The 26,179-nt window shown below is 35.3% G+C and overlaps 4 protein-coding genes across 4 annotated transcripts; 2 read left to right on the forward strand and 2 right to left on the reverse strand.

Moving 5' to 3' along the window:
* The first annotated feature begins 243 nt into the window (after positions 1 to 243).
* On the forward strand, positions 244 to 12,083 carry LOC136807934 (nose resistant to fluoxetine protein 6-like). The gene is made up of 15 exons (XM_067064555.1): positions 244 to 1,744; positions 2,182 to 2,327; positions 2,817 to 2,904; positions 3,314 to 3,428; positions 4,007 to 4,113; positions 4,429 to 4,602; positions 4,909 to 5,002; positions 5,526 to 5,618; positions 6,273 to 6,453; positions 6,732 to 6,811; positions 7,819 to 7,992; positions 8,837 to 8,966; positions 9,401 to 9,593; positions 10,559 to 10,701; positions 11,282 to 12,083. The coding sequence occupies exons 1-15, from the start codon at positions 298 to 300 to the stop codon at positions 11,387 to 11,389; spliced, it is 3,273 nt and encodes a 1,090-aa protein (XP_066920656.1). The 5' UTR covers positions 244 to 297; the 3' UTR covers positions 11,390 to 12,083.
* Positions 12,084 to 15,035: 2,952 nt separating this feature from the next.
* On the forward strand, positions 15,036 to 19,968 carry LOC136807858 (glutamate receptor ionotropic, NMDA 3A-like). The gene is made up of 4 exons (XM_067064478.1): positions 15,036 to 15,556; positions 16,113 to 17,019; positions 19,116 to 19,279; positions 19,508 to 19,968. The coding sequence occupies exons 1-4, from the start codon at positions 15,036 to 15,038 to the stop codon at positions 19,950 to 19,952; spliced, it is 2,037 nt and encodes a 678-aa protein (XP_066920579.1). The 3' UTR covers positions 19,953 to 19,968.
* A 671-nt stretch (positions 19,969 to 20,639) lies between these two features.
* Positions 20,640 to 22,451, reverse strand: LOC136808012 (uncharacterized). Its single transcript, XM_067064650.1, has 2 exons — positions 21,730 to 22,451; positions 20,640 to 21,028 (listed from the first exon to the last, which is right to left on the reverse strand). The coding sequence occupies exons 1-2, from the start codon at positions 22,404 to 22,406 to the stop codon at positions 20,785 to 20,787; spliced, it is 921 nt and encodes a 306-aa protein (XP_066920751.1). The 5' UTR covers positions 22,407 to 22,451; the 3' UTR covers positions 20,640 to 20,784.
* A 703-nt stretch (positions 22,452 to 23,154) lies between these two features.
* LOC136807935 (protein-cysteine N-palmitoyltransferase HHAT-like) lies at positions 23,155 to 25,600 on the reverse strand. The gene is made up of 2 exons (XM_067064556.1): positions 25,367 to 25,600; positions 23,155 to 25,162 (listed from the first exon to the last, which is right to left on the reverse strand). The coding sequence occupies exon 2, from the start codon at positions 25,126 to 25,128 to the stop codon at positions 23,626 to 23,628; it is 1,503 nt and encodes a 500-aa protein (XP_066920657.1). The 5' UTR covers positions 25,129 to 25,162; positions 25,367 to 25,600; the 3' UTR covers positions 23,155 to 23,625.
* Positions 25,601 to 26,179: the final 579 nt, after the last annotated feature.

The following is a 26,179-nucleotide window of genomic DNA, read 5'->3' on the forward strand; positions in this document are numbered from 1 at the left end:
TTTATCGCTTCAATGCAAGGGTATCTTTACTATTTTCACAAGAGCACTCCTATAAAGCAATAAGGGTTCATATGTGTATTCATGATATTCATGACGTAATGTTTTCTACGGAAAGAGCCCGGTTTTTTCCAGTAGTGGCAACTTTTTATACACCTTTTGTCTAGTTTAAAAGTGTCTCACGAGGGACACATGTTGGTTCCCATTTCCATCAAGAGATTGAATTCATTTGTTTTTTTGAATTTCAGATACAAATACACTAAATGAAAGACAGTATCAAAACAAAAGAATAAAATAAAGATGATGAAAAGTATCATCTTTGCATTATGCATCGTTCTATTCATCATTCCTGAAAGCCATGGTCAACAAATTGATCCAGAACTGCTCAATAAACTCGCCCAAGTCTTAAACGCCAAGACACTTGAAGAGCTGCGATCAGGTTTGGTTGGCTTGTTGGATGATGAGAAATTGGATGGTCTACCCATAAACGATGCTTTCTCCAAGGCATTTGTTCGGACAACAGATTTAATGATTTTCTTAAGAGATGGATTTGATATGACCAAGGTCATTACAACTGCAATGTCAGGTGGTGATACTATGAAGGTTCTCATCGAGACGATGAATTTTGATGTTGTCCAAAGGTCATTGAATATTACTGAATTCTTCAAACAACCTAATGTTACAAGGTTGATACAGGAAAGTGGTGTCCAACCAGAGTTACTGGAGGTTGCTTTATTGAATGTAAACATGTCGGGATTTTTTGGTTCTATAAAGCTTGGAGAAGTTTATAAACTCTATGGACCACTTATGAGTCAGAATCTGTCAAGCTCTGAGCAAGCTTTGGCACTGGTGAAGTTGATTGATACTCAGAAAATGGCTGGTAGTATACATTGGAATAATTTGAAATCGAATAAACATATTTTAGAGACTCTGAAGACGGCACCAGGGCTAACTGCAGATCAAAAAGAACTTGTATTTGCTGCATTGCCAAGTTTAGATTTGGATCGGCTGATGACCAATGGTGTTAATATTGGGAAAGTCATTGAATTATATCTTACTGGAAATGAAACTTTACCGGTTGCAATTTTACAAAACGCAGATGTTGATGTCGCATTGGGAGCACTTAATGTGACAACTTTTCTTCAATATCCAAATGTGACAAACATTCTTGATAACAATGATATTGATCCAAGATTTGTTCAACTTTTGAAACACGTTGATGATATGAAAGCTTTTGCACAGAGCTCAAACCTTGGCGAAATCATTCGAATCTACATCGATACACGCAACGAGACGACCAGAATCCCTCAACTCAAAACCGCTATTGCTAAAATCGATACCACAACAATGGTCCAAAGTGTGAGATGGAGTGCTTTGCAACAAGATCCAGCTTTTGAGAGCCTGTTAAATGATTATGTACCTCAGTATGCAAAAACTATCATGAAACTGGATTTGAACAAGTTAACCCAAGATGTTGATATCAAAGGCTTGATGGCTGAAGTATTAGAATCAGAAGGCAAATTCAGTATAATGTCGTTAATAAAGTATGTCAAAATAGATGATTTCCTTAAAACATTGGATATAGGGCAACTGGTTCAAGATTTTTTAAACGCATCGACAGCGATGGTGTTGAGCAGGAAGTGTCAAGATGCATTTCTGGATATGACATTCCCAACACCGAATCTAACGGCAGAGAATATGGCTGGACTGAGAGCACTGGATACTTTAAATCATCCCATATTACAACGTAAGAGCAAAGTTTTCTAATGTCTCAGAATGTCTTATAATAATCGAGAGTGGAGAGGAGCCATAAAAATAAATAAATTACAGTAAAACCTCTCTAATTTGACTTTTTTCTAACCGATAAGCTCTCTTGGACGCTGTTTGAGTATGAATAGGCCTTTAGGATGGCATTTGCAATTCTGCTTATCGACTTAGAGTGTGTCAAATGTAAGTTAAAGTGGTCCGCCCTGTATGGTTAGGTAACGGTAAAAAACTGAACGGTGAATTCCGAAAGTGTTATATTATGGAATATTTCAGACGATTTGAAAAGGAACTCAGAAGCTACAAGTTCGGTTTTGTTACAAGCATGGGTCAAATGGGGGGGGGGTTATTGGGTTTATTGAGCCCTGCCTTAATAGCAATCACAATTGTGATTTTCGTAATATTTTGTTTAATTTCCAGTATTCGATTCATGGAGTAAGCTACCACCTGGTATTTTCCGTGGCAATCAAAGATGGATGGGTGCAGTTGATCAATGTTCCAAAATTAAAACAGCTAAATATTGTATCGCCAATATGGATATGAGCAAATTGACTGGAGGAGCATTTGTAAGTTGCAAAACCATCATACGTACGACCCAAAATTTGGACTTCGAAATCGGACCCTTACAGCGCAGAGAACATTTTGCATAATTTGAGCAAATTTGAGCAATTCGAAAAATCAAATTGGGGAGCTTGGAAAATATTCCCTTAAGGGCCGCACGTATGGTAGGTCCATACGTGCGGCATATTTACCTTGAGTGCTTCCCCTACCGAGCCTCTAAGATACTCTATTGTTGCGTTTCCAGGGTGTTGTTTATGACTCCATATTGTGAAAAACTACTCATTAATTTCAAAGCTCCCAAGGGACTGGATACAAAGCTGTCCTGGATGAGAAATGAAGCCACTTATTTCACATCCAGAACAGGGGACCCGTGTGGCTTGAACAAAGAATTTCTCAATACGGGGCAAATCTTAAGGCTTCACTATTACTTGAAGTTCCAACTCTAGCCCCTTTGGGCTTCAAACTCAGTGGTACTATGCTTTTTTCGTTACCAGGGCCACGATGCGATGTATGGTTTTTGTTTACCAAAACAATGCGACGAAAATGATGGACTAAACATTATTCAATTCTTTACTAAGGAATGTAAGTGAAGTACTATGAACGTTTTTTTATAAGAACTTCTGAAATTTTTGAAGCCTTCGGATGTTCTTAACTTTTTTAAGTTTGAAGCCTAAAAATGTTCTTAACATGTTCTTATTTTCATCATTTTTCACAAAACATAAAAAAATTGTTACATAATTCAAAGTGCTGCAATATCAGTTAATCTTTGAAATTTTATCTTATTGATTTGATTGTAATTTAGTTTTCTTCCAAATTTTTAAAATTAAGTCCAACAGCAGGTACAAAAGAAATTGAAGCTTGTGTCGAGGGAAAACTATTTTACGATATATAAGGGGTTACTTCAATGGTTTCTTTTGGGGAATTCGTGTCGGTACTGTCTGTAAAGATTTTTAAAATAATTATATTTTCGCTTTTTATTTCATCTCAACAGATTTATCAGGTCAGATCACATTCAAATCGAAATCTTGGTCCAAAACATTACCACTACCTGTCAATTGTGCCAAGGAGAAATATCCATATGAAGAAAGGGCCTTCAATATTTGCATGTAAGATTTGAACAACATTTCCAAATGTTCTTATAAAGTGAACACGCGCGCAACTTTGATCGAAACTCTATAATGTAAATTTAATTCTGGATTCTTTGCCGGTGAACTCTCAGCAAATTTAGTGTAATGATTAATTATCCCGGGGAGGGGGCAGTCAGGCAAATTGAACGACGGGGTTGTGCGGTGCTTAATTAAGGCTATGTTTTCAAGATAGTATAGAAATGTACTGTAAGGGTGGAATTTTTGATAAATAAACTCTAATTGTGATAATTTCAGTAATTCCAGTAAAATATTGCAAATTTTTGCCCGAAAATTCTGATATTTTTAGTCTAAAAGCGTTTGAAAATTCGAGAAAAATGCACTGTAAGGGTATGATTGTAAAGGTTCCATTCTAAAAGAATTTTTTTTACACTGCGCATACCGTCAGTTGGTAAACTGTTCCCGGTTGATTATACCAGGGAATCATAATTTTCATCACTTGAAAAGCGGTGAAATTTGCCTTGCACCTAACAAAACCGAGAACCATGTGTGTATACCAGACAAACAAAGACAAACATCTCATTTTGCTTGATTGTTAGGGCGATTATTGGTGTTCTATTATTTTTTGGTTTGATTGGAACATTGGTTGATGAATACAATCAAAAACAAAAGGCGAAGTTTGAAAGCGATGAGAAGCTTCCAGCAGGTTCGAAAATTATCTCTCTAAGGGCTTCTATTTCGCTGATTTTGACTCTCTAAGGGTAAGTTTTTTGCGATCCAGTTCGTACACATACCCGACATTCTCCTAACCCACCCCCTGATAATTTAAGAATTGAGAATTGTTTAGATAAACCAACAACGAGATTCGGTCCTGGGTCATGAAAGGGCCAATTTCATTGTCAAAGGTTCATCTTTAGAAAGATTTTCAATATGCAATGAGACTCATTTTGAGATTGGTCTTTCTGTTTTGAGAATGCGACGGTACCAATATTTTTATATTTTTATAATCTCCATCATTTAGACCCTCTCCACATCAAGATGCTTTTAGCGTTTTCCATTCCACGTAACATCAGTGCATTGATGTCAACGCGCATGCCCAAAGGAGCGATCGGTTCAATCAACGGTATCAAAGTCATCAGTATGTTTTGGGTCATTGTAGGACACGCCTATGCGAACATGAATAATTCCCAAGTTGGTAAGTAGCATCAGCTCAATTTTGAATAGCCTGTACCAAAGAATTCTTCATCGCTGACTGAAAAAGTAATGCGACACAAGACAAGGCTTTTTTAACATAAATAATCGATGAATAGGGATAGTTCAGGCTAAATCTTAACCTACTTTTTTAATTTGACAAGATGGCTCCAAGTGGTTTTTCGCAATGGTGACCTTTGATAATATTCTTTTGAAAAACTTGATCAATCACGGAAGTATTTTTTTATCGTTTCCATAATCAATCACATACAGTTGAAAATTCTTAAGTTATTTTTCATTCTTTCCAAAGGCAACTACTTCAAGATTAAAGATGTGATCCATAGATATGCATCTCTGGTGATCATGAATGCTTACCCTGCAGTGGATACCTTCTGGCTGGTTGGGTAAGATTGAACTTTTTCGGAAATAAACTAAAACCGTTTAGAACCCCTGTTTAGAAGGTAAAATGTTGTTCCTGTTTGAAATTGAAATGGAATTTCTATATGAGATATAAAAGACAAACTGTCAAATAAACGTAATACCCAGCATGGTCGTCATGTCATAATACACCCCTGTGTCGCAGACAAAACATTTTGTCTCCGGTTGGAAAAATATGCAAAAGTTTCAGCCACACTTGGATATCGACTAAGAATCCCATCTCTATTTGTAATACAATGTGAAAACACGCTTCAAAGCCCTCTGGATTATTTTTGAGTTTAGAACAATCCCACACAACTTTGTTTCAACGTTAATCTAACGTTATTTGGACATTGTGAACATTAGATAAATGTTGAAAAAACGTTGTGTGCCAGCTGGGAGAAATTTCTATCTTAATCCCAATTGATAGAACTTTCATCCCCGCTGTGGAAAAAAGTTCAGGGCTGTCATAATAAACAGTACATTCTTTCTTTATTCTTTTGTCCATAGTGGATTACTGGTGGGGTATCTCTCTTTAAAGCGATTAGACAAGACTGGAGGTAGATTGGACCTTCTGATGTTCTATCTGCATAGATTCCTAAGGTAAGATTCGTTTTGCATTTCGAAAACCTTAGAAGAATTCCTCGAATGCTCGTTTGACGGTTGTCGAAATATATTGTAGATAAGCTTTTTTCTAATAAGAATCAAAATTTTGACTCAGGCTTGGTTACTCTCAATTTTTGAAATTTCCAGGCTTATTTGCTCTTAATTTGTTCTTACTAGATTTTGGCCTATTTTCAGCCTTGTGTTCTTATAAAATTGTTCTTATATAAGGAGCGTGTATTTTGTGTTTTTCGATTTTGATTTTATTTACTCTAATTATAGGAGTAAAATTTAGCGCCGAAAGTGTATGTAGATACCTACCTAAAATTGCGTTGGCTTATATACATTTCTATAGTTTAAATTTATATGCCACTACTGGCAAAAACCGGGGTATTTCCGTATAAAATATTACATAATGTATACCTTATTACACGAATATTACTAGGCAAGTATTCAACGGCCTTGAAATTAACAGGCAAAAAATTAAGACAAATTTTATTGCCTTTTCAAGGACACCACGGCTGGTTTTAATTAAGAGGTTTTTTTATCAACACGAAATTTTTCAATTCGTGTTAATAAAATGACCAGTAAGATTCATGTAGTTATGTATCATGAATACATGTAGACTTATCATTTCAAACTCTCTTTTCCTAGAGTGACACCACTATTCATGTTCATCTTATTGTTCAAGTATAATGTCATCCCTGTGATCATTCAAAACGATCTTCTTGGTATCCTTGACGACCCAACTGGGGGACAAAAGGGTTGCCAACGATATTGGTGGACTAATTTCTTGTACATCAGTAATTTTTATCCAAAATCATTTTGGCGTATGGTAAATTACTTTTCAATGGTTCTACCCTAAATTACTTTGATCGCACTAATATATGTAACTACAGGGTGTCCCGAAAAAAGGTCCTGCGTTAGAACATGACTACAAGTAGAAACATTTTTTTAGTGTAAATGTCTAGTCTGAATCGTAGACCTAAAAAAACCACCTACGAACACAAATGACTTTTATTCGGGACTCCCTGTACACATGTCCTAGCAGGTGAATTCACCAGATTTATTCACCAGATTTATTCATTTCAGGTTAATGTTTTTTCTTCATAGTGCCATCCGATATCTTGGTATTTGGCAAACGATATGCAGTTCTACATCCTCTCCCCAGTTTTTCTGTATTCGATTTACCAGTAAGTGAACAACCCTGTCTAATTGACCGGTTGCAATTTTTTAATATATGAGGAACACATAAAGAAATAGATGCTAATTTGGATGAGAATTTCTGTTTTTGATGAGTGGGGTTTCTATTGCTTGCAATGTCCAGTGGGGATCCTAAGGATTAGAGTCTCGTGTTTTTTTCGATTATGGAAAAGTTCTGTCCATGTGGAAGCCCGAAACAGTGTGGTGTGTTACAACGCTCTTCATTGAATCAGAGGCTAGAAAAAAATACAAAGAAAGTCTAATCAAAATTTAAAATAAAATAAAAATAGCTAAGTTCCGAGTTTCGGAAATCAGCCAGTTCTGGATGGAAAGGGCCAATGCCAGAAATAGAGTATGAAACCAATACGACCAAAGGACGAAATGTAATGCCCAAAAGACGGTCTGTGACCAGAAAATAGCTAGGAAAATGACAAAATCGACTAAAGGAAAGTCACAGACCATATCAAAAGGTGACCAAAATACAAGGAAAAATCAAAAGGATCCTAGGGAATCTATAGTACCAAAAAATGTACAAAACGGGAAAAATTACAAGTCAAAAAATATAGGAAAAACTTACTGACACATAAGCTCCAAAGCACTGTGTATAGATGGCTCCACAGGAGATACCAAAATAAATTCTCAAGTAAATCCAAAATGAAATCAATTCAATTAACTCTAAAATATTAAACTGTAAAAATTCTCCAACGAGAAGTGAAAATAGAGTTTCTACAGAGTATATCATCCAATCAGTTTTCTTAAAAATGATTGACAGTTGTATTGCAGGGCTATAAAGGGGTTTAGTAACTTTTAAATGGCTTGGCTTACTGTAGCATATTTTCTGATATCTATCTTTGACGCATAGTTGACGCGTAGAAAATTCGTTGCACACTTTTTTGCCATCATTGAGCTAGGCTAAATACTCTGAACTCTGATGTGGTTTCAAAACGATATCAAAAGAGGGTAGACTAAAAGCGAGCTGTCAATTTTCTTTCCTTAGCCTTGAGAAAAAGTTGGCAAATAGCCGATGGAAATATTGGAGTGGTGCCTTCGTAATTTTCATTGGCGTGTTCATGTGTTTTTGTGTCACTGTGGCTCTCATTGATTACAACGATTACCCGGCCATGCATGCAGCTTATCAATTGAGATGGATACTGAAGCCAAATCCAAGAGCGTGAGTAACATCTGTCTTTACTTTTGCAAAATATCTCAACCCTATTCTAGTAATACATCTTTTCGACCGTAGTCGCGTGGTCAGACGCGTACCACTTAATTATTCAATTATCCCCCTAAACTCGATCCAATCCTTTTTTGACACATTTATATTGTCTATAGGTGCAAAAAAAAAGGACTGGGACGGTTTTAGTGGGATAAAGCGGAAAAAAATGCCCGCGCGGCAATTGGCAGCTACGGTCGAAAAGGTGTAATAAGAGTCCCAAGAGTATCTTATAACATTTAAACCTGTCTCGAAAGTCAAAAGTAATGAGACATTTTACACTTAAAACCAATGAACCTATCATTACCCTCTCTGCAGCTGGTACGCAACGTTGCTTCAACGTTCATCTAACGTTATATAGACGTTATGAACATTAGATGGACGATGGACGTTGAAACAACGTTCTGTGCCAGCTGGGTCCCTAAACAAAAGATGCAAGTGAGTTTCTGTATCAGGGTATTTTCTATGATGGAGGTGGTTGGTTTCTGATTTGTCTAGATCCTGACCAACCAAACACGGATCAATTTTACCGTCTTCGATTTTGCGTGTCAATACTGTGAGTTTTTCCAAATACACGGCTGCAGTCAAAACATGGGATTAGACTCGAAAAAGTTCGTGTGATTTTATTCCCATGCTTTACAACTTTTAATTACAACCAATCAGAAATAAATGTCATGTAACAAGCACATGAAAATTTCGAGTAAAAGTTTTCAGACTTTTAATTTTGCAGCCTGTGTAGTGCTTAAGTCATTCAGCCGTCCTCAAGAATGCAAATACAGAAACTCGTTGTTATTGATTCTAGAAATGTCCGACTTGATCCTCAAGATGAAACTTATGACAAACCGTACACCAGAATAGCACCCTACTTAATCGGAATTCTCATCGGGTATATGTTCTCAAGAAAACTGGAACTGAAGTCGAAGTATAGGAAGGTATGATTTTAAAAGACATTTATTCAACACAGTTAACACTTACGAATTCGAACTTGAATGGGGAAGGGATCTCATTAGTTCGAATTACGGAGAGATTCGAATTAAAGAAAGCATTTTACAGAGTTATCTCCTGGACGGGACAGTTAATTAGTCGGTATTAAAGAAAGATTCGAATGATAGAAGTTCGAATTAGAGAGAGAGTCTAGTGTAGCTAGAATGCTATCTTGGTATGTTAACAATGTCACTAGAACCTTCGGCGATTTTCAGTCGTGAAATTAATCGATCATGGCTCTTTCTTACACTTGAATGCGCTGATTTTGAATTTAAAAAAGCAAACATGCAAAAATATCTAGTTTTGAAAACTGCAGTGAATCTTTAATCTTTAGTATTACAATAATTCCAGGTCATTACCTTAAAGTCCTATTTTTTCATAGGGAATTAACGTAATTCTTTGGATTGCAGCATTTGTGACAGGATATCTATGCATTTACGGTCCATCGTCCATGTACAAAGAAAAACCTGTATTCTTTAATGACAGTGAAAATTTGGCTTTTGGATCTTTACATATCATTGGTTGGTCATTAGCTGTTGGATGGGTCATTTATTCCTGCCATTATGGCATGGGAGGTAAGATAAGCCATGTTACCTTAAAGGGTGTTTTCCGATGGAGGCTTGAGCTAACAGGATTAACGAAACGTGTAATAAAATGCTGAATAACCCAAAACTATTCATATAAGTTGTGCTCCACGTTTACGGGGGGGGGGGGGGTTTGTAGGGGTTCGAAATACCGTTTTCCCGTCAAAATTTTTGCTGAATCCCGGAATCCCGAAAATTGGAAAAATAATAACACCGTCACACCGGCTTGTACAGCACAAAAATGTACCTAAACACCGTCACCGTCTGATTTTAAAATACCGTTTTCCCGTCTCTTTTTTCGTCAAATCCCGTAATACCGTACTAAAAAAGGGCCAATCCCGTCATACCGTAAAAGTACAAACCCCCCCTTTACGTTTTCTTTTGTAAAAAATAATTTCATTTCCCACAGCTCCACAGGAGAAAATCGAAAAATCTTTTGTATTTCCTTATTCGCTCAATATCGCCCTTTTGTTCTCTCATACATGCCCTCGACCATGTATCTCCTATGTTGCAACGCAATTTCAACGTTTATTCAATGTTCACAACGTCCATACAACGTTAAAACAACGTCGTGTACCAGCTGGGTATTCATGACGCAATACTGAAAACAACAACGAAAATAACACAAACACTATTGAAAACTTTCAAGTCAATTGTACAGGATTTCTTTTTAAAATGACTCAATTAGGATCCTAGAAATTAAAATCACACCAAATATTTCTCCCCACGCTAAACCACGGTGAATTACCTTCAATAATTTGTGATGACTAATCTCTTTGGACCTTTAATTAAAGATTCAATCAATAAAGTGGAAAATAATGCAGAATTATGGTTCCAGAAAATATCATTCGAGCAATAGAGTTCTATATGGACAATGTATGCGCTATATTTTTTCGGAAATAAATATAAACAATTTGAGAAGGAATAAGAGTACAAAATATTTTTGTATTTTCTAGGTGTGATAAATGGTTTCTTATCATGGAAAGCCTGGATCCCACTTTCACGATTAACCCTGGGTGCATACCTTTTACATGATAACGTCATTGGATATGTGTTGAGTCAGCAACACAATCTCTATCATTATAAAGACTCTGTTTGGGTAAGTAAAAAGTTCTTCCCCTTTTAAAAATTAGATATAATTATAGGAAATCTTCTTTGTTTTTTTTTACATTTCCTATCACAGTAGGTTGGCTCAAGAAGATCCTCCAGTTCTTTGAAAATTTGTTGTAGACAAAATAAAATTATCAAAGTGTTTCAATAAAATAAAATAGATTTCATAATCAAATATTCAATAATGAAATTTTGATGGAATACTCATCAAGGTCATAGCCCGATTTTCGTATTAAACGTAAGGCAAATCATATTCTCTTCTTGAGGGAAATTTGGAAATCCCTAGCCTTCTCACTTGTTGTCTTTGCCAAGAAATAAATATCCATTTTAAAAGCTTGTCTCTATATAACTTGCAGCGGTGACAAAAATGGCCTTTGATATAGTTTGAATTATATGGTACTTTTATGCTCCTTGAAAATATAATCAGAAATGGACTATTGTCAAATAAAAAACATTTGAAAATATTTCGGAAATGAAAACGAAAATAGTTAACTTCATTTGAGAATTGGGTTAGGTATAAAAGTTGACCTCTTTTTATTGCTTAAAATATTTTCATTCATCAATTTTAGGTTTTCGATTTCACCTCCATTGTGATTGGTTCGTTCATGCTTTCGTTCCCATTCCATTTGTTTGTTGAAGTGCCTTTGTTTAATTTGGAACGAATCGTGTTACACTGAAACTGTAAAATGCAGATCTGTTTTTTTGTAAGGGTGTTTTCAGTTAAACATGGAATTTAGAAAACCCATGGTTAATGGTAATTTTGGATTGTTTTGAAATTCCTTGTTGGAACCTGACTATATTGACGGCGAGGTTCCCGCAAAACCTCTGCTGATTTAAGAAAGCTTCATCAGTATAGAACTATAGCAACGTGTACAAAATTAACATTAGATTATCCTTTTTTTCATTTCTTTTTTATTGTAAATCTCTAGGCGCCGCGGCAGCGGGGGGTGTGCTGTCGGGTCTTGGCCCGACCACAGTTTTAAGAAGAAAATTTACTTATCAAGCCAAATTCTATTCAATAACCTTAAAACAGACCTGTTTTAGGCGATCCAGAAGGGCTAAAATTCTCGCCCGTCGGCCCCATCTGGTGGCGCCTCCATATATTGTAAAGTGATATCTGATCTCGCTTACGTAATTTATCGGGGGCAAATTTGCATTCCTCCGACCTTTTATTCCCCGATAAATTATTTTTATCAAAACCCCTTAAAATCATTATATATATAAAATAATAATATTGCCTATATTGTTTTACGAAATTTCATATGATTTTTAATTTTCATATTTTTATATTTTTTTAGATTCCTATTAAGAAATTTCATTATCATGCATGTAAATAGTTTTATAAAATCCATAAAAATCAATTATATTTGAGTCAACATAAAGATTTCTTAAAATTTTTAGGCGAAATGTAGAGGCAAATTAGCTTTGCTAGGGCCCGCTTTGCTATTGGTTATTCTTGATATGCGTAAGTCAAGATGACGTCATATTTTTTAACGGAAGCACTCAAAAAAGCCGGTTTTTGACCTCTGTGTTTCTATTTTTAGTAACAGAGAGAGGTCAAATCCCGGCTTTTTTAGGGTGTTTCCGCTAGAAAAATGACTTACGCATATCAAGAATTGAGTATTTGTTAGGTCACGATCAGACTCGATGTTGAATTACAAAATAGTTTCAATACAAGGAAGTAAACAAGTTTTTAAGATGATTGATCTTTTGAGAAATCTACTGTATTCGAAAGACAGTCACTGATTCACTTTTTACATGGGGGAAATCATTCTAAACAGAATGAATAGAAGCTTCATTTTGTTTATCAAAAAAGAAAAACTATATATTCGGCCTCACTCACAAGAGGTCATCATCAAATGGTCATCTCTTTTGGTCATTTATTTTACCTATGATTTCTATGCGTACGGCATTAAATGCTCAATAAATTTTATTGAACTGGTTAAGTTGAAATGAGGAGAAGGAGAGAAAGAGAAGAATCGGTTTTTTTAAAGAAAACGAAAAATGAAGAATATTTTAATGGATAAAAACATCTCAAGACTTATTTCTGATTATTTGGTAGTCTAACTTTAACAACCTCAGCTATTTGTGGGTTTTAAAGATTCCTTTGGAAATTATTTACTAAACCACAGTGACCACAGTGGGGATAAACATTCTCATCTCAATCTCAATCGAAATTCTTTTGTTCCTTAGTCGAAAAATCCAGTGGGAATGGTTTTGGAGTGAAATTTTTCACTCAAATTTCAAATGGGGATTAAATCAAAGAAATACACGTTGTTTTTTTTATTAGAACCCAGTTTATAAGAACATTCAGGCTGAAATTCGTCGAAAAATTAAGAACACTGTAAGAACATGCCCAGCCTCGGTTTGGAAAAAAAAAGACAATTTTTTCCTCTTTTCAAGCAGTTCTAACCGAACTTAGGGATGGATATTCTAAAATCGAGAGTCAAATATTGTCCAAATTTTACCAATTTTAAGTGCTCTTCATTTTGCATGATTTTTCCGATTTAGAGTAATCTGAAAAATTAAGAACGCATTTAAGAACATTTCAGGCTGAAAAATCCTAAGGAAATAAACACAGCCAGGCTCAGCCAAGTTTTAGGTGTTTAATAAAAAAAAAACGTGTAGTAGGGCAATTTTCGGGGACGAAATTTTAGCCATTTTTTTCAGTGGGGTTCGGGTTTGTGATAAAGGGGTTTGTTGTAGAAAATTTTCAAAGAAAGAAAGTGGCAGCTCCAGAGGCTTGTGAGTGATAAAGAGGTGTTTGGGTGACGGATGACGTCAATCTCGTATATTAAAAGCACAAAATAAATCCAAAATTGAGTCGAGAAATCTGACTTTTTTATTGTTACCTTAACCCTTAGAAGCCAGAATACGTATATATACGTTTTGAAAAGGTCATTTTACCGATACACAGTCTTTTGGTCATAACTCCTGACCACTTGAGATTCAGAGAAAAAAAATCTGCTATTTTTTGTAGCTGAAAGAAAGAGCTTTCCAACGATACCAAAGTTGATACCTGAATCCTTTGTCCTGGTCGAGAAATTGCCTTTGAAAAAATAAATTTACAGAAAAAAATGATGAAATTTTTGGCCTTTTTCAAAAAAGACAGCGGCTTCTAAAGGTTAATAAAAATTTTTTAAATCTTTAAAACTGGTCCAAACAGTCCAAAATGACTACTGGTACTAAGAGAAAGTAGATAAAGGCATTTTAAATGAAAAAGAAAAAAAAAATGAGTCTCTGTTAACCCTTAGAAGCCAGAATACGTATATATACGTTTTGAAAAGGTCATTTTACCGATACACAGTCTTTTGGTCATAACTCCTGACCACTTGAGATTCAGAGAAAAAAAATCTGCTATTTTTTGTAGCTGAAAGAAAGAGCTTTCCAACGATACCAAAGTTGATACCTGAATCCTTTGTCCTGGTCGAGAAATTGCCTTTGAAAAAATAAATTTACAGAAAAAAATGATGAAATTTTTGGCCTTTTTCAAAAAAGACAGCGGCTTCTAAAGGTTAATTACAAGTGGGAATCAAAAGAAATTGTGATACTTTAAAGTCTTCAAATAGAGCAATCGATTTTTTTTGATATTTTCAAATATTTGATCAGTTGATATTGAGTAAGTTTCATAATTTTTAGAGGCTTTTTTTTTGCTTTTAAAATGATTATGAAATAATGAAATTTTCATAGATATATTGAATTATAATAAAAGATCGCCCCTAAAAATATCGGATTCCCTCAAATTAGGGGAAAAAAGCATATTCATTCCATCTCAAGTTTTCACGGGATAGATTGATATGAAAATACTCATAAAGAATAATGAAAAAGATTATTGTTTTTAGAAATTAAATTTCTTTTTCTAATGATGAGAATCTTATTCAAAATCATATCGGAAAAAAAAGTTCTTTATTGGGAAATCAAAATGTTTGGAAAATTTATTATTACTCACTGACCCACTCAAGCAATTGCGTATTGAAAAATATTTTTAAAAAATGTTTTAAGGTAGGTAGGTAGGTAGGTAGGTAGGTAAGTTGTACACGTAAAGTTTGTCTCGATATAATGTGCAGCGGGGAAACTTATTATAGAATTCGAATCAGATAGCGGTTTTGCACATAGATATTCCGGCTGTTCCTGAGTGGAATATTATCAAAATATATTATTTTATATCAGAAATTCTTTGATCTTAGAACGTCATAAATGCGAAAAATAATTAAAACAATTTTTTCAAAAGTCATAGCGTTTTTTGTCTCCGCTGCAAATTATATTGAGGCAAAAATATATAGCTAAAGCTCGTGTTATTTTGATTTAAATTTTAGTCAAAACATGATACTATGGATTTTATTAGTGCTCAAATATATTGGATGTGAATCTAACCTTAACCAATGCCAAGATGAAAATTGCAGCATTATCCAACAGACCTTGAGAAACCCTGGGAACCGTAGTTCTCAATATTACTCTATACAACAAGTCTGTGATTTGTTGGATGTGGCCTTACTATTTGGTCAAACCGATACCCTGGTTATTCTAACAGAAAATGAACATTATACAAAAGAGTTATACACGCAACAATGTGTGCAAAGGACACCACATAAGATATGGTTGGTACCAAAGCTGATGCAAAAAGAATACTTTGAAAACAACATCGAGAAATGGCTCAGAGATGGAATTCAAAAATTTGTCATCTTATGTTCGCTGGAATCGACATCTTTGTTATTAGAATTAACCAAAGGTTTATTAATTTCAAGTTTAGAACCTTTATTTTTCATTACCAGTCGACAGCCAATGTATTTCCTGGGAAGTTTACCGAGTATGGTGGTGGCTGTTGAAGATGGCAACAATGAAAAGTATTTGTTTTTTTTTTCAATCCAGCCCTCTTTAGGCAGTAAACGTCCGAGTAAACGTCGATCTCAGATCTTGACGAGAATTCAAAACATTAATATTTTGTACACCGATTCAAGTGAACTGTTAAAGTATCTTTTAAAGTAAGACCAAGACGATCAGGCCAAGTTGGTGGGGATGGAAAAATGACTTAATTATAAGGTGACTGAGAATCCAAACTTTAATATTTTAAATGTAAAATGCTTTAGTGGGTGGGTGAGGCGGTGATGGTTTCAAGGGTTCTTGTTTTTTAAAAGCATGACCAATGGGCTTTTCCAGAAAGACTTTTTACCCCACTGTTGAGGATATTGATTTTTCGAAGTATCGAAACCCCTGGATATCCTACTTTATTATTAAAGACCCCTGGATCTCCACTCTTAAAAATATGCTCACCCCCTGGATATTCTTTCTATAAAGATGCTTACCTCCTGGATATCGTATCTTTTACTTGAAAAGACACTTTACCCCCTGGATATCCGATTCTGGAAAGTCCAATCTATTCAGTTCATATTAATCTTTCAGCTCCGGTGATCCGACAGAAAAGAACTTTGACTTCTACATACACGATGCAATATACCATAAATGGAGGACCATCAACTACCACGACCTTATGCACCAACATTATACCAGTCTTGAACTCCGAGACCTCATCGAATCATATCCACTTTCATCATTCGTACAGGAAAATTACCAACTGCAATTGAGGGTTGTAACAGTAGTTGAAGAACCTTATATGATGATTGCTAATTTTTCGAATGTTTTTGAAGATGGTTCGTGCGTTGTTGGTAAGATTTGCTGGAAGCCAAACAATAAAGGACCATATTGTTGCATTGGTTATTTGATCGATATGCTGGAATCGTTAGAAGAGGATCTAATGTTTCAATCTTATTTATATTTTGTCGCCGATGGAAAATATGGAGAAATCGTGAACGGTTCTTGGGTTGGCATGGTCGGTGATTTGGTTAAAGGAAAAGCCGATTTGGCTTTAGCCTCGTTAACTATAAACACAAAACGATCTGAGGCTGTAAGCTATTCACTACCTTTCCTTGTTGGTGGTATGATATTGATAAGTATACTGGAAGAGAAAGCGCTACCTTTTGCTAATCTAGAACCTTTCAAAGCTATCGCACTTGATTTATGGATTGGAGTTATAGTCGTACCGAGTTGTACCGTATTAATTATTGTAATTACGGACAGGATAGGTGCTGGAAAACAGTACGCTCTTCGTGAGAGTTTTACCTACATTATGGGCTTACTTTTCCAAAGAGACATGGGCGGTAAAAATCCAATTAGTTGGAGTTCGAAAGTCATAGCTTTGAGTGTTGCTATGTTTACCTTGGTTGTCATGTCAACGTATACAGCATTGTTGACAGCAAATAGTGTAACGTTTACACGAAGTCTTGGAATATCTGGATTCGATGACCCAAAGGTATAACTTACTATTCATTTTTTTATCTACACGTATCAACCTGCGGGTGAATACACAGGATGCGAACATGTGATTACTCCAAAAAGTTCACGTGATTTTATTCCCATGTTCCTTGTTTTACAACTTAACGCTGATAACTTTATTAGTGTCAATAATCTCGAACCAATCAGAAATAAATGTCATGTAACAAGCACATAAAAATTTCGAATAAAAGCGTGATTTGTTATCAGACTTTAATTTTGCAACCGATGTATTTGCAGTTTTTTATTAGTTTTTGCATTGACGTTTTTATGATTGGGGTGCCTTAAAAAAATTTTTTGCGTCTTTACCTGATACAAGTTTCCGCCACAATTTATTTCTTTTAATATACACTGGTAAACTTGTTTATGGTTAATGGATAAATTCATATTTGATTTCTTTAGAACAACAAACTATATAAGAACCATGGCCAAAATATCAAGAACAAGCTAAGAACAATTTAAGGCTTTGTGGACTCTAAAACACCCGATTTCTTAGGAAAATTGGCAAAAACACTCACGGCAAAAATAGTCTAGGCAAAATGGTGAAATTAAGAACATTTTTAAGACTTGAAACTCCAAAAGTTAAGAACATCCGATGGCTTCAAAAATGTTGGATGTTCTTATAAAAAACGGTTTTCTTTTGTGACAAGCCTTGATCCCAAACATTAGGGAACTATAAATGGCTCTTTGAACGCTTTCTTCGTTAGAAAGGATTTTTAACATACAAAGAGTTATCATTGGACCGTTTTAAAGGGCCCGTTCAAAAATAGAAGTTCCAGTGAAATAACCTCGAAAAATTTACGAACAATCGAACAGATCAATTTGTTGTTCAAATGAACTTGATATCATCTCAAAGATAAATAACTAATTGTGGTTTCATGTGTAATTCAATACGCAGTTAAATACATTGTTATCGTTATCGAGAATTTCGGTCGCATAGCAACAAATTAGACAATCCTCTAATGAAATGCATTCCTTTCGCTTTCTCATTTTTTGTATCTGGTAAGAACCGGTATCCATGAACCTGGCATTTACTGGTTTCTTCACCCCTGTGTGACAGACACACTGGAATATTTGGCCAAAATTTCGTCCCCGGTGGTAAAAAGACCCTACAATTTCATTAATTCCGTTAAAAAATAAATTTCAATGTAAAAAATTGCACTCCAAAACCATCCCAACTGTAGTTTTTAAAGCTTGAAACTATAGAATTTCTATCACCATTGGGGTTTCGTTGGAAATTTTCATTCCCACTGTGGGAGAAAGTTCATTGGGGTGTGAGACAAGGGGTTTTGTTACTGGCAGTGGGAATGAAAAATTAGGGAGACTTGCTTGTAACGATTACACGCTTTTGTATAAGAATAGTGTACAGTATATCCATTTCATCATGGATATTTTTAACATTTTGGTAAAAATCATCCTAAAATGCCATAACAGTATTCTCAGGATCTAAAGCAAACCTAAATTTAAAACGTTATGCCAAGCAGTGGCGTGGTGGGAAAATTTCTCTGGGGTAGCCAAGGCAAATATGGTGCCCTTTTAAAAGATTTTTTGTTTTTGGCGCCCCTCTATATACGCTCATTTTACTTACGAATACAATACAAAAAAGGGAGTGTGCGAGCGAAGCGAGCCAGAAAATTTTTGAGGTGATGAGGGGCGCCATTTTTGTTTTTTCATTTGTCAATCTTTCGATATGGGCGCCTGAAAAATCCTTCTTGGCGCCCCTTATTTTTGGGCGCCCCCTCTCAAAAGGGCTCCGCTGGGGGGGCCTGGCCCCTCTGGCCCCCCTGCCACCACGACACTGATGCCAAGCAAGAATAAAGTGTTGAACAACGATAAAGAACATTTGGCCATTTCGATGTAAAAATAAAAAATGCCCCAAATTTAGCCTAAATTTAGCATTCTTAGATTCAGTTTGTTATGATGGTAATATTCTTACTATATTCTTAATTCTTTTACCAATTTCATAATATTCTTATAGACTAAATTCTAACAAGAACTGTCACTTTTTAAAACTTGAAAACCAATTGGATTCATACTTAAATTTGATTGGTTTCCTCTTATTTTTATATTATTTAGATCAAAAATCCAACACGAGAGTTTCGTTATGGTACAGTTGCCAACTCGGCATACACCCAATTATTTGCCAACAGTCAAGATCCTGTGTGGAATCGAATGGCACAGTTCATGAAAGATTACAATTTTACAAATACATCAAAAGCGTTTGAGCAACTGGCTACTGGGTATGGACCATTATAGTCTTAACTTAAATCTCCCTATCTTAGAATGCCAACACAGAAATAGCACAATGAGGTTGAAGGTTTTTGAGAAATCAGATCACTAAAAATCAGATTACAAGATGTTCACTCCTCGTTTTCTGAAAAAGACTATTTTTGTCTCCCTTAATTTGTCAATGAATATCAGATTGCCAATTCTGTGTTCGAGTTTATTTCACTAATCAATCATTTTAGAGAACTGCAAGCTATCATACACGATTACTTCATTGCATACCACAATATCGCTAAAGACACAAACTGTAGATTCAAATTTGCTGGTGAGTCGATAAAAGATGGTGGTTCAGGGTTGGCTGTACAAAAAGGGTCAAAACTAGCTAACCAAATCTCCACGCTAATTTTGAAATATCAAGACCAAGAATTTTTTTTACAACTGCAACAAAAATGGATGGAAAATAAATGCGTTGAAACGTCTAAAGGATCGTCGCCAGGGGCAACCAATAATAACAATGTAGTCGTTCGAATCGGTAAAGAATATTTTGGGGGAGTTTTTATTGCACTTTGTGGAGTAACTTTAATTTCTTTTGGAATATTGGTTGTAGAATATTTATTGAATCGAAAAATTCACACAAGAACTTATTGGGTTTCTGAAAGACGGAGAAAAAGATGGAGAAGATATTGAAATTGTTGGAAGGAAAAGCTTTATTTAAGCTTTTGTTGCTTTCTCTCGCGAAATGATCAAATTCATGATATTCATGACGTGATGTTCTCTACGGAAATACCCCGGTTTTAGCCAGTAGTGGAAAATTTATACTAGACAAAAGTTGTAGAAAATTTGCCACTACTGGCAAAAACGGGGGTCTTCTCGTAGAAAACATTACGTCATGAATATCATGAATCTTACTGAATGAATTTCCGTGATAATGGATACTTATTATTTTGTAGGACGCATTTATCAGTTTACACTTATCACCAACTCTAACACCATAAAGGTATCGGGTTTGAGTTAAGCAGGTTTGGAGAAGACTTCTAAGTTCTCTTCAATGCAACGACCATGTTTTACGCAATTTAATCCGGGTAGACTGGAATCCAATCTTCTTTCATATAGCTTTCGAAGCATAAATTAACTAGATTTTTACGAATTTATAAAGCTTAACCCACAAATTAAAAAGAATTTTCACTCTCTTACACTAAATATTTGTTCTTCTCAACTTTTTGAATGTCTGTGTGTAAAATCCCAAACTTGAACTTTTGGTAATGAATTTTGAAATGACCAGAATTTTATTCCGTTCAAAAATTTACGATACTAAACAAACAATGAGTCATAAGTGATAAAAATATTTTTCATTTTAAAGTTTATGCTAGTAGTGGCAAATTTTATACAACTTTTGTCTAGTTAAAATTTTCCACTACTGGCTAAACCGGGGTATTTCCGTAGAAAACATTACGTCATGAATATCATGAATACAACGTAGGATGGACAACGGCGAAAAGCAAAAATTATATATTTCTTCTTATCTGACACTTCCACTGTATGGTGAACGTTCAAACATCTGGCACTGGCACCCAGTCCTTTGAAGTTGTGTGTAAGAGGAAAACTGATCTTTATTGTTCAGACCAACGCCATTGACGTCGCGAAGAAGGGTCAGTTGCGTGAAACTCGCTACACAGCCTCCCGAGCCACGAAAACATAAATTCCCACCGAACGACGCTCCGGGAGTGATATCGCAGGTGTATTCTTTGATAACGTTCGGGTAGCTAAAAAATAAAAACGTTTTATGATTGATATACTATGATAATACAACCACTGACTTGAGCTGACTTTGATTGTTGTTTGAAAGCCTCTAGTGACTTGAATTTGTTCCGCTAGTTGATTTGTGATTTTTTTAGAACTTTGTTCAACATTTTCAGTATTACTATCACTCTGATGATGCTTTTGTTGTGAAGCGAAATATTAGTTTTTCAAAAAAATGAAAAACTTTGTTGTTTGCGTGATCTGACTCCACATAGATCCATTGCAAAATCAATTTTCGGATTAAGTTTTATCTTGTTTTTAGAAGGGTGGTATGCATTATTATGCACATTTGATGAATGTACATCAAATATAAATCGCATCCGATATAAAAAGATACAGTGGAGTCTCTATAACTCGAACACGCCCGGAGGACACAAATTTGTTCGAGTTAAGGGAATTTCGAGTTATGGAGTAAGGCTTAGAAAACATTGCAGCAGCGTAGATAGAAGGGGTGCAAAATTTGTGTAGGAGAGCAGATTTTTATGACATTGTAAATGTCTATTCATAATATAAAAAGATAATTACAGTGTCATAAAAATCTGCGCTCCTACACAAATTTTGCGCCCCCTTGGTTACGCTACTGCATTGAGAACTGAAGAGACTATGAAACTTGCTATCAAAACAAGGCAAATGTTGCTGGTGACGTAATTGTTGAATAACTTACACATCACTGGGCAATGTCGTGTAAACCAAACATTCAGTACAAGTTTGCAAAACACCATTCACTACTGCTCCCTTCTCTGTACATTCCACAATGCAAGATTCACTTCCATCCACATTCGGAACAATCTCCAAACACATGCTCGCTTCCCGACGATGTCGGAAAAGAAGATGATGTAAACGTCGAGATGGTCGCCGATGAAGGACGTTATGATGACGGAATTGTCGGTGTTTTGATTTCGACGACTTTTTTGGTGATTTTAACATTGCGTTAAGACCGTTGTCACATCCACTTCTGTCTATAAGCTTTTGCACCTCATTGATCTTTTGTTCCAACCTCTTAGGAATTGTTTTGTTGCAAGATGGAAACTCAGGTGCTATAAATGACATTGAGCGATTTGGTGTGTTTTCAAATGCTTCTTCGATGGTGAACGAGTATGCATTGTCGGTGATTTGCTGTCCAAACTCGTACATGCGCTGTATCTGTTTGCTAGCCTCACTTTCAGGTTCTTCCGTCGTTGTCGTTGTTGGAGTTGTTGTCGGTTTTTGATGTTGTTTCTTATGACGTTTTCTTCTTGGGAAAATGTCTTTATGTTCACCTTTCTTTGGAGTGCAATCTCCAGATTGATAAAGAATAAACATTAAGGACAGGTTCAACAATATTGAAAATGAAAGCTTCATTTTTACAATTATTGTTGATTGCGTTTCTTTTCAGTTCAACTACTGTCTGTGTGTCTGGTAACTGAAGATATAATGAGTTTGTCAGGTGGTTGATTCTTATTTATACTGCAAATTGTATTGTTGTTATTAGAATTTACATACGGAAACCTAAGAATTATCGGATGCTTATCGCCAGCTTTCCGAATGATATAGACTTTAAGAATGAAATCGATCTTCGATTGTTTCAGAAGATTGATCCCAAAACAGTACCGAAAAGATTAAATATACTAAAACAGGATTCTGGAAAACAAAAAATGCAATATTTTGCAATTCAATTAAATTTGTTTTCAAACTCTGTTTCAAACTGAAATCTGAGTTGTTGGTTACTAAGCTCCTTGATTTCCGATATATTGTGACTTGTAAGTCAGATATCTACGGTAGGATTTGTGGAAGGATGTCATGGATTTTTCCGTTGTTGTGATTCAAAACCAATCAACAAGTTAGATTTGAAAAGAAATCCTCAATTCAAATGTATTTTGGAATGTTCATAGAAAAAAGACAGAAACTAAGATTCTAATTGGATCTTCAAAACAAACACCACAAATATAGTAACACTTTCAAAATGGTAAATGTTTGGTAGATTCGGGAGCTGTTTGCTGCGAAGGTCGCGGATTACTGCAAAGTAAAAGGGTGCATCAACAGCTCATACTAAATCCTGTCAGCACACATTGAAATTCTAAAAAGGTTGCGATGAAAATTATAATTATAATTATAATTATACAGTATGTTGTTTTATTTGTCTCTAATCTCTTTTGTCCTGATAATTATGAATATATATAATCCTAAATGCATTCTCGCTTACAAACCCGATGAAGCATACCCCCACTGAGAAATTTAGTTGAAAATCGCCCAAATTTGTAAACTCCCTGAAAGTGAACTCCCATTGAACATTTTGATAGCAATCTCATCCCCATTGAAAGTGAAGTAGAAGAAAGTTAGCCCTCCTAAAGTTATAAAGAGTTTTATCGCTTATTAGAGCTTCAAATATTAGGGAGGTGCCTTTTCCGGGCACTGAGAAAAAGATATTCATGCTATTCATGACGTAATGTTTTCCACGGAAAGACCCCGGTTTTTGCCAGTAGTGGTAAATTTATACAACGTTTGTCTAATTTAAGTTTGCCACTATTGGCTAAAACCGGGGCATTTCCGTAGAAAACATTACGTCATGAATATCATGAATTTAAGTATAACTAGCATCAATACTACAATTATTTCCACAGTAAAATACAAATAAACAAATCAGAGGGCAATGCCAAACAGAGAAAACCCTATATAACAAAATAACTGCAGAGTCATGACCAACCAAAAAGACCATATTAGTAAAAATTAAAGTGAACACTGAAAAAGCGCCGCCCAGTGCACACAATCGTCGGTGAGCCAAACACCCAAATCTGTTTATAGTGTTTCTATAAATGTTTGTTTTGATTATTCGTGTCCCAAGAGACTCTATAACGATTCCAAGCCAGTTTGTGAGGGCCCAGAACATTAATGATTTATCAGCTCCGTGCCAATAACCTACGAAGCTGAAACATAGACAAGAGGCCAGAGTTTGTTTACCAAAACCTTGGGCAGAACCACCCAACGGTATATAAATGTTTTGAAATAAAAATGTGTTTAGGCCTTTATCAAAATATCTCCACATATCCACAAAGGTGTATAAGGAGGCAATACATTTCGGTGGTCCAGGTGGTTCAACTCCGTCAACCTTGGCAAATATACCAGAGAATCTGTAAAAGATGAAATATTTGATATTGAAAATGTGGAGATGTATCCAGAAAAGGGATATTGCATCAAAGACTGTCATCTCTTGGAGAATATCATGGTATACACATAAGGTATTGGCGTAAATGAAGTGAAAAAAGATTTCCAATGCGAAGATGTTTGCCAGTGTGTATACTACATCTTTGGTGATTTCTGTGATTGAATATTGTCGTGCAGTCTGGTATACATCTTTGTAAAACGTATCGAAATTGATTATAGGTCCATTGTAACATACAGGGATGTATAGACAAAAGGTGATTAGCTTTGGAAGGTCCAGATCATGTTGCCGGTCTTTCGATCGTAGATAGAAATTCGAGAACGAAATAATTCTTAAAATGCACATCATGAGAACTAATTTCACCAGATCGTATGAATCTTTATGGATTCTCATGTATTCAAAAAGCTTGGTTTTCCAATCATGGTTGTTTATAATGTATAATAAAATGATCGAGGAAATCCAAATCGTGCTGATCCTTTTGGTACGGTCAAGCAAATAGTAACTGAGTGTGGTGAACAATAGAACCACTAATAGTCCTTTTATGGATATGACAGCTCCTTGGAGAATTAATGTTGATAATAATATAAGCAGGTGCTGGCTTTCTGCTGGGATAAAACGTTTAACCAGAAATACTATGGCTGAATTTATTGAGAATAATGCTGCTAGGAGGAACGCCATCGATCGCCAAAATGTCCATTCGTAATCTGAAACATCTTTATGGAGACCGAACCATGATGGCGTCAAGTCGTCTTTGATTTGGTCGAAATACTTCATGGAGGTTGTGTGTGAGTGATAGAAAGGATAGATGATTGATGTTAGCCATATTATCCAATAGAAATTGCGTTCGATGGATGATGAAAGTTTCATATGCAAGAATTTTGATTTTGTTGTAGAAGTCGTTTGTGGTGCTGGTGAAGACGACATCGTTTAAAAGTCTTTCTGATCAAGTGATTTCACACTGAAAGTAAGAAGATTTCTTAGATTTCTAACCTGGATATGGATGCTGTTAACTTAGTTTTGATGTTTCTGCTTCTTCCGCCTGGGTCTACCTAGATGTTTATAAACCCCAACGTTGTTAGCAGTAGGTAACCATCAACAGTGTGTGTTATACTTTAGTTGACAGGGCTTCATTGGGAAGCAAAAAGTAAAACAATATTCTTACCTGGTCTTTAAAAGCTATGAAACCATTCTTTTCTGTCCCAAATAAAATATATCTTCTTTATTCCGTTATCCATTCGCTTAAGCCCTGTTCCAAAAATGCCACATCAAAATTCTTTTTTAACCATCAATGAAAATCTGTGTTATCAGTAATATGCTACTTAATAGCGTTTTCTCGTTAACCATCAGATTAAAAAGCTCTCCTTCGTTTTTCTGTTCGGTTACTAACATGAAACCTCAAAACCTGATTGAAAATCCGGTACGGAGGAGAGACAGTTATAAGCTTGTCTCTGATAGCTTGTTAATTCAGCTAGTTAAATACTGTAGCTTTTTATCATTTGCATTTAGAGTAGAACTTTCATTGTTAGCAAAGGTTAATTCAGCTAGTTAAATACTGTAGCTTTTTATCATTTGCATTTAGAGTAGAACTTTCATTGTTAGCAAAGGTTATCGCATATTCCAACGAAAAATATTGTAGAATAAACAGAAAGTGAACTGACTTCTCAAATATTTTTCAATGTACATGATCAGTAAGGCGTTATACCCTATATTTAAGGAACGTTTTTTCCCCACTGATCTTCATTTAATATACTAGATCGAAAAAAAACGATCTAGTGAGGAGAAATATAGATATCTGTGATTTCTGACAGAAAAATATAAGGACAGTCCTTTTTATAGGGTATCGTGCCTTAGTGATAATGGAATCTAGAAGAAAGAGGTTATCAACTGGAGAAAAATTTCAGACAAGAAAAACTTTCAAGATTCTTTTCGTCAAATATTCATTTGAGTAAGCTCTAGTTTAGACGGCCCACTTTTT

Source organism: Clytia hemisphaerica, unplaced genomic scaffold, assembly GCF_902728285.1.
Source record: "Clytia hemisphaerica strain Z4C2 unplaced genomic scaffold, Clytia hemisphaerica genome assembly, whole genome shotgun sequence".
NCBI classification, from domain to species: Eukaryota; Metazoa; Cnidaria; class Hydrozoa; order Leptothecata; family Clytiidae; genus Clytia; species Clytia hemisphaerica.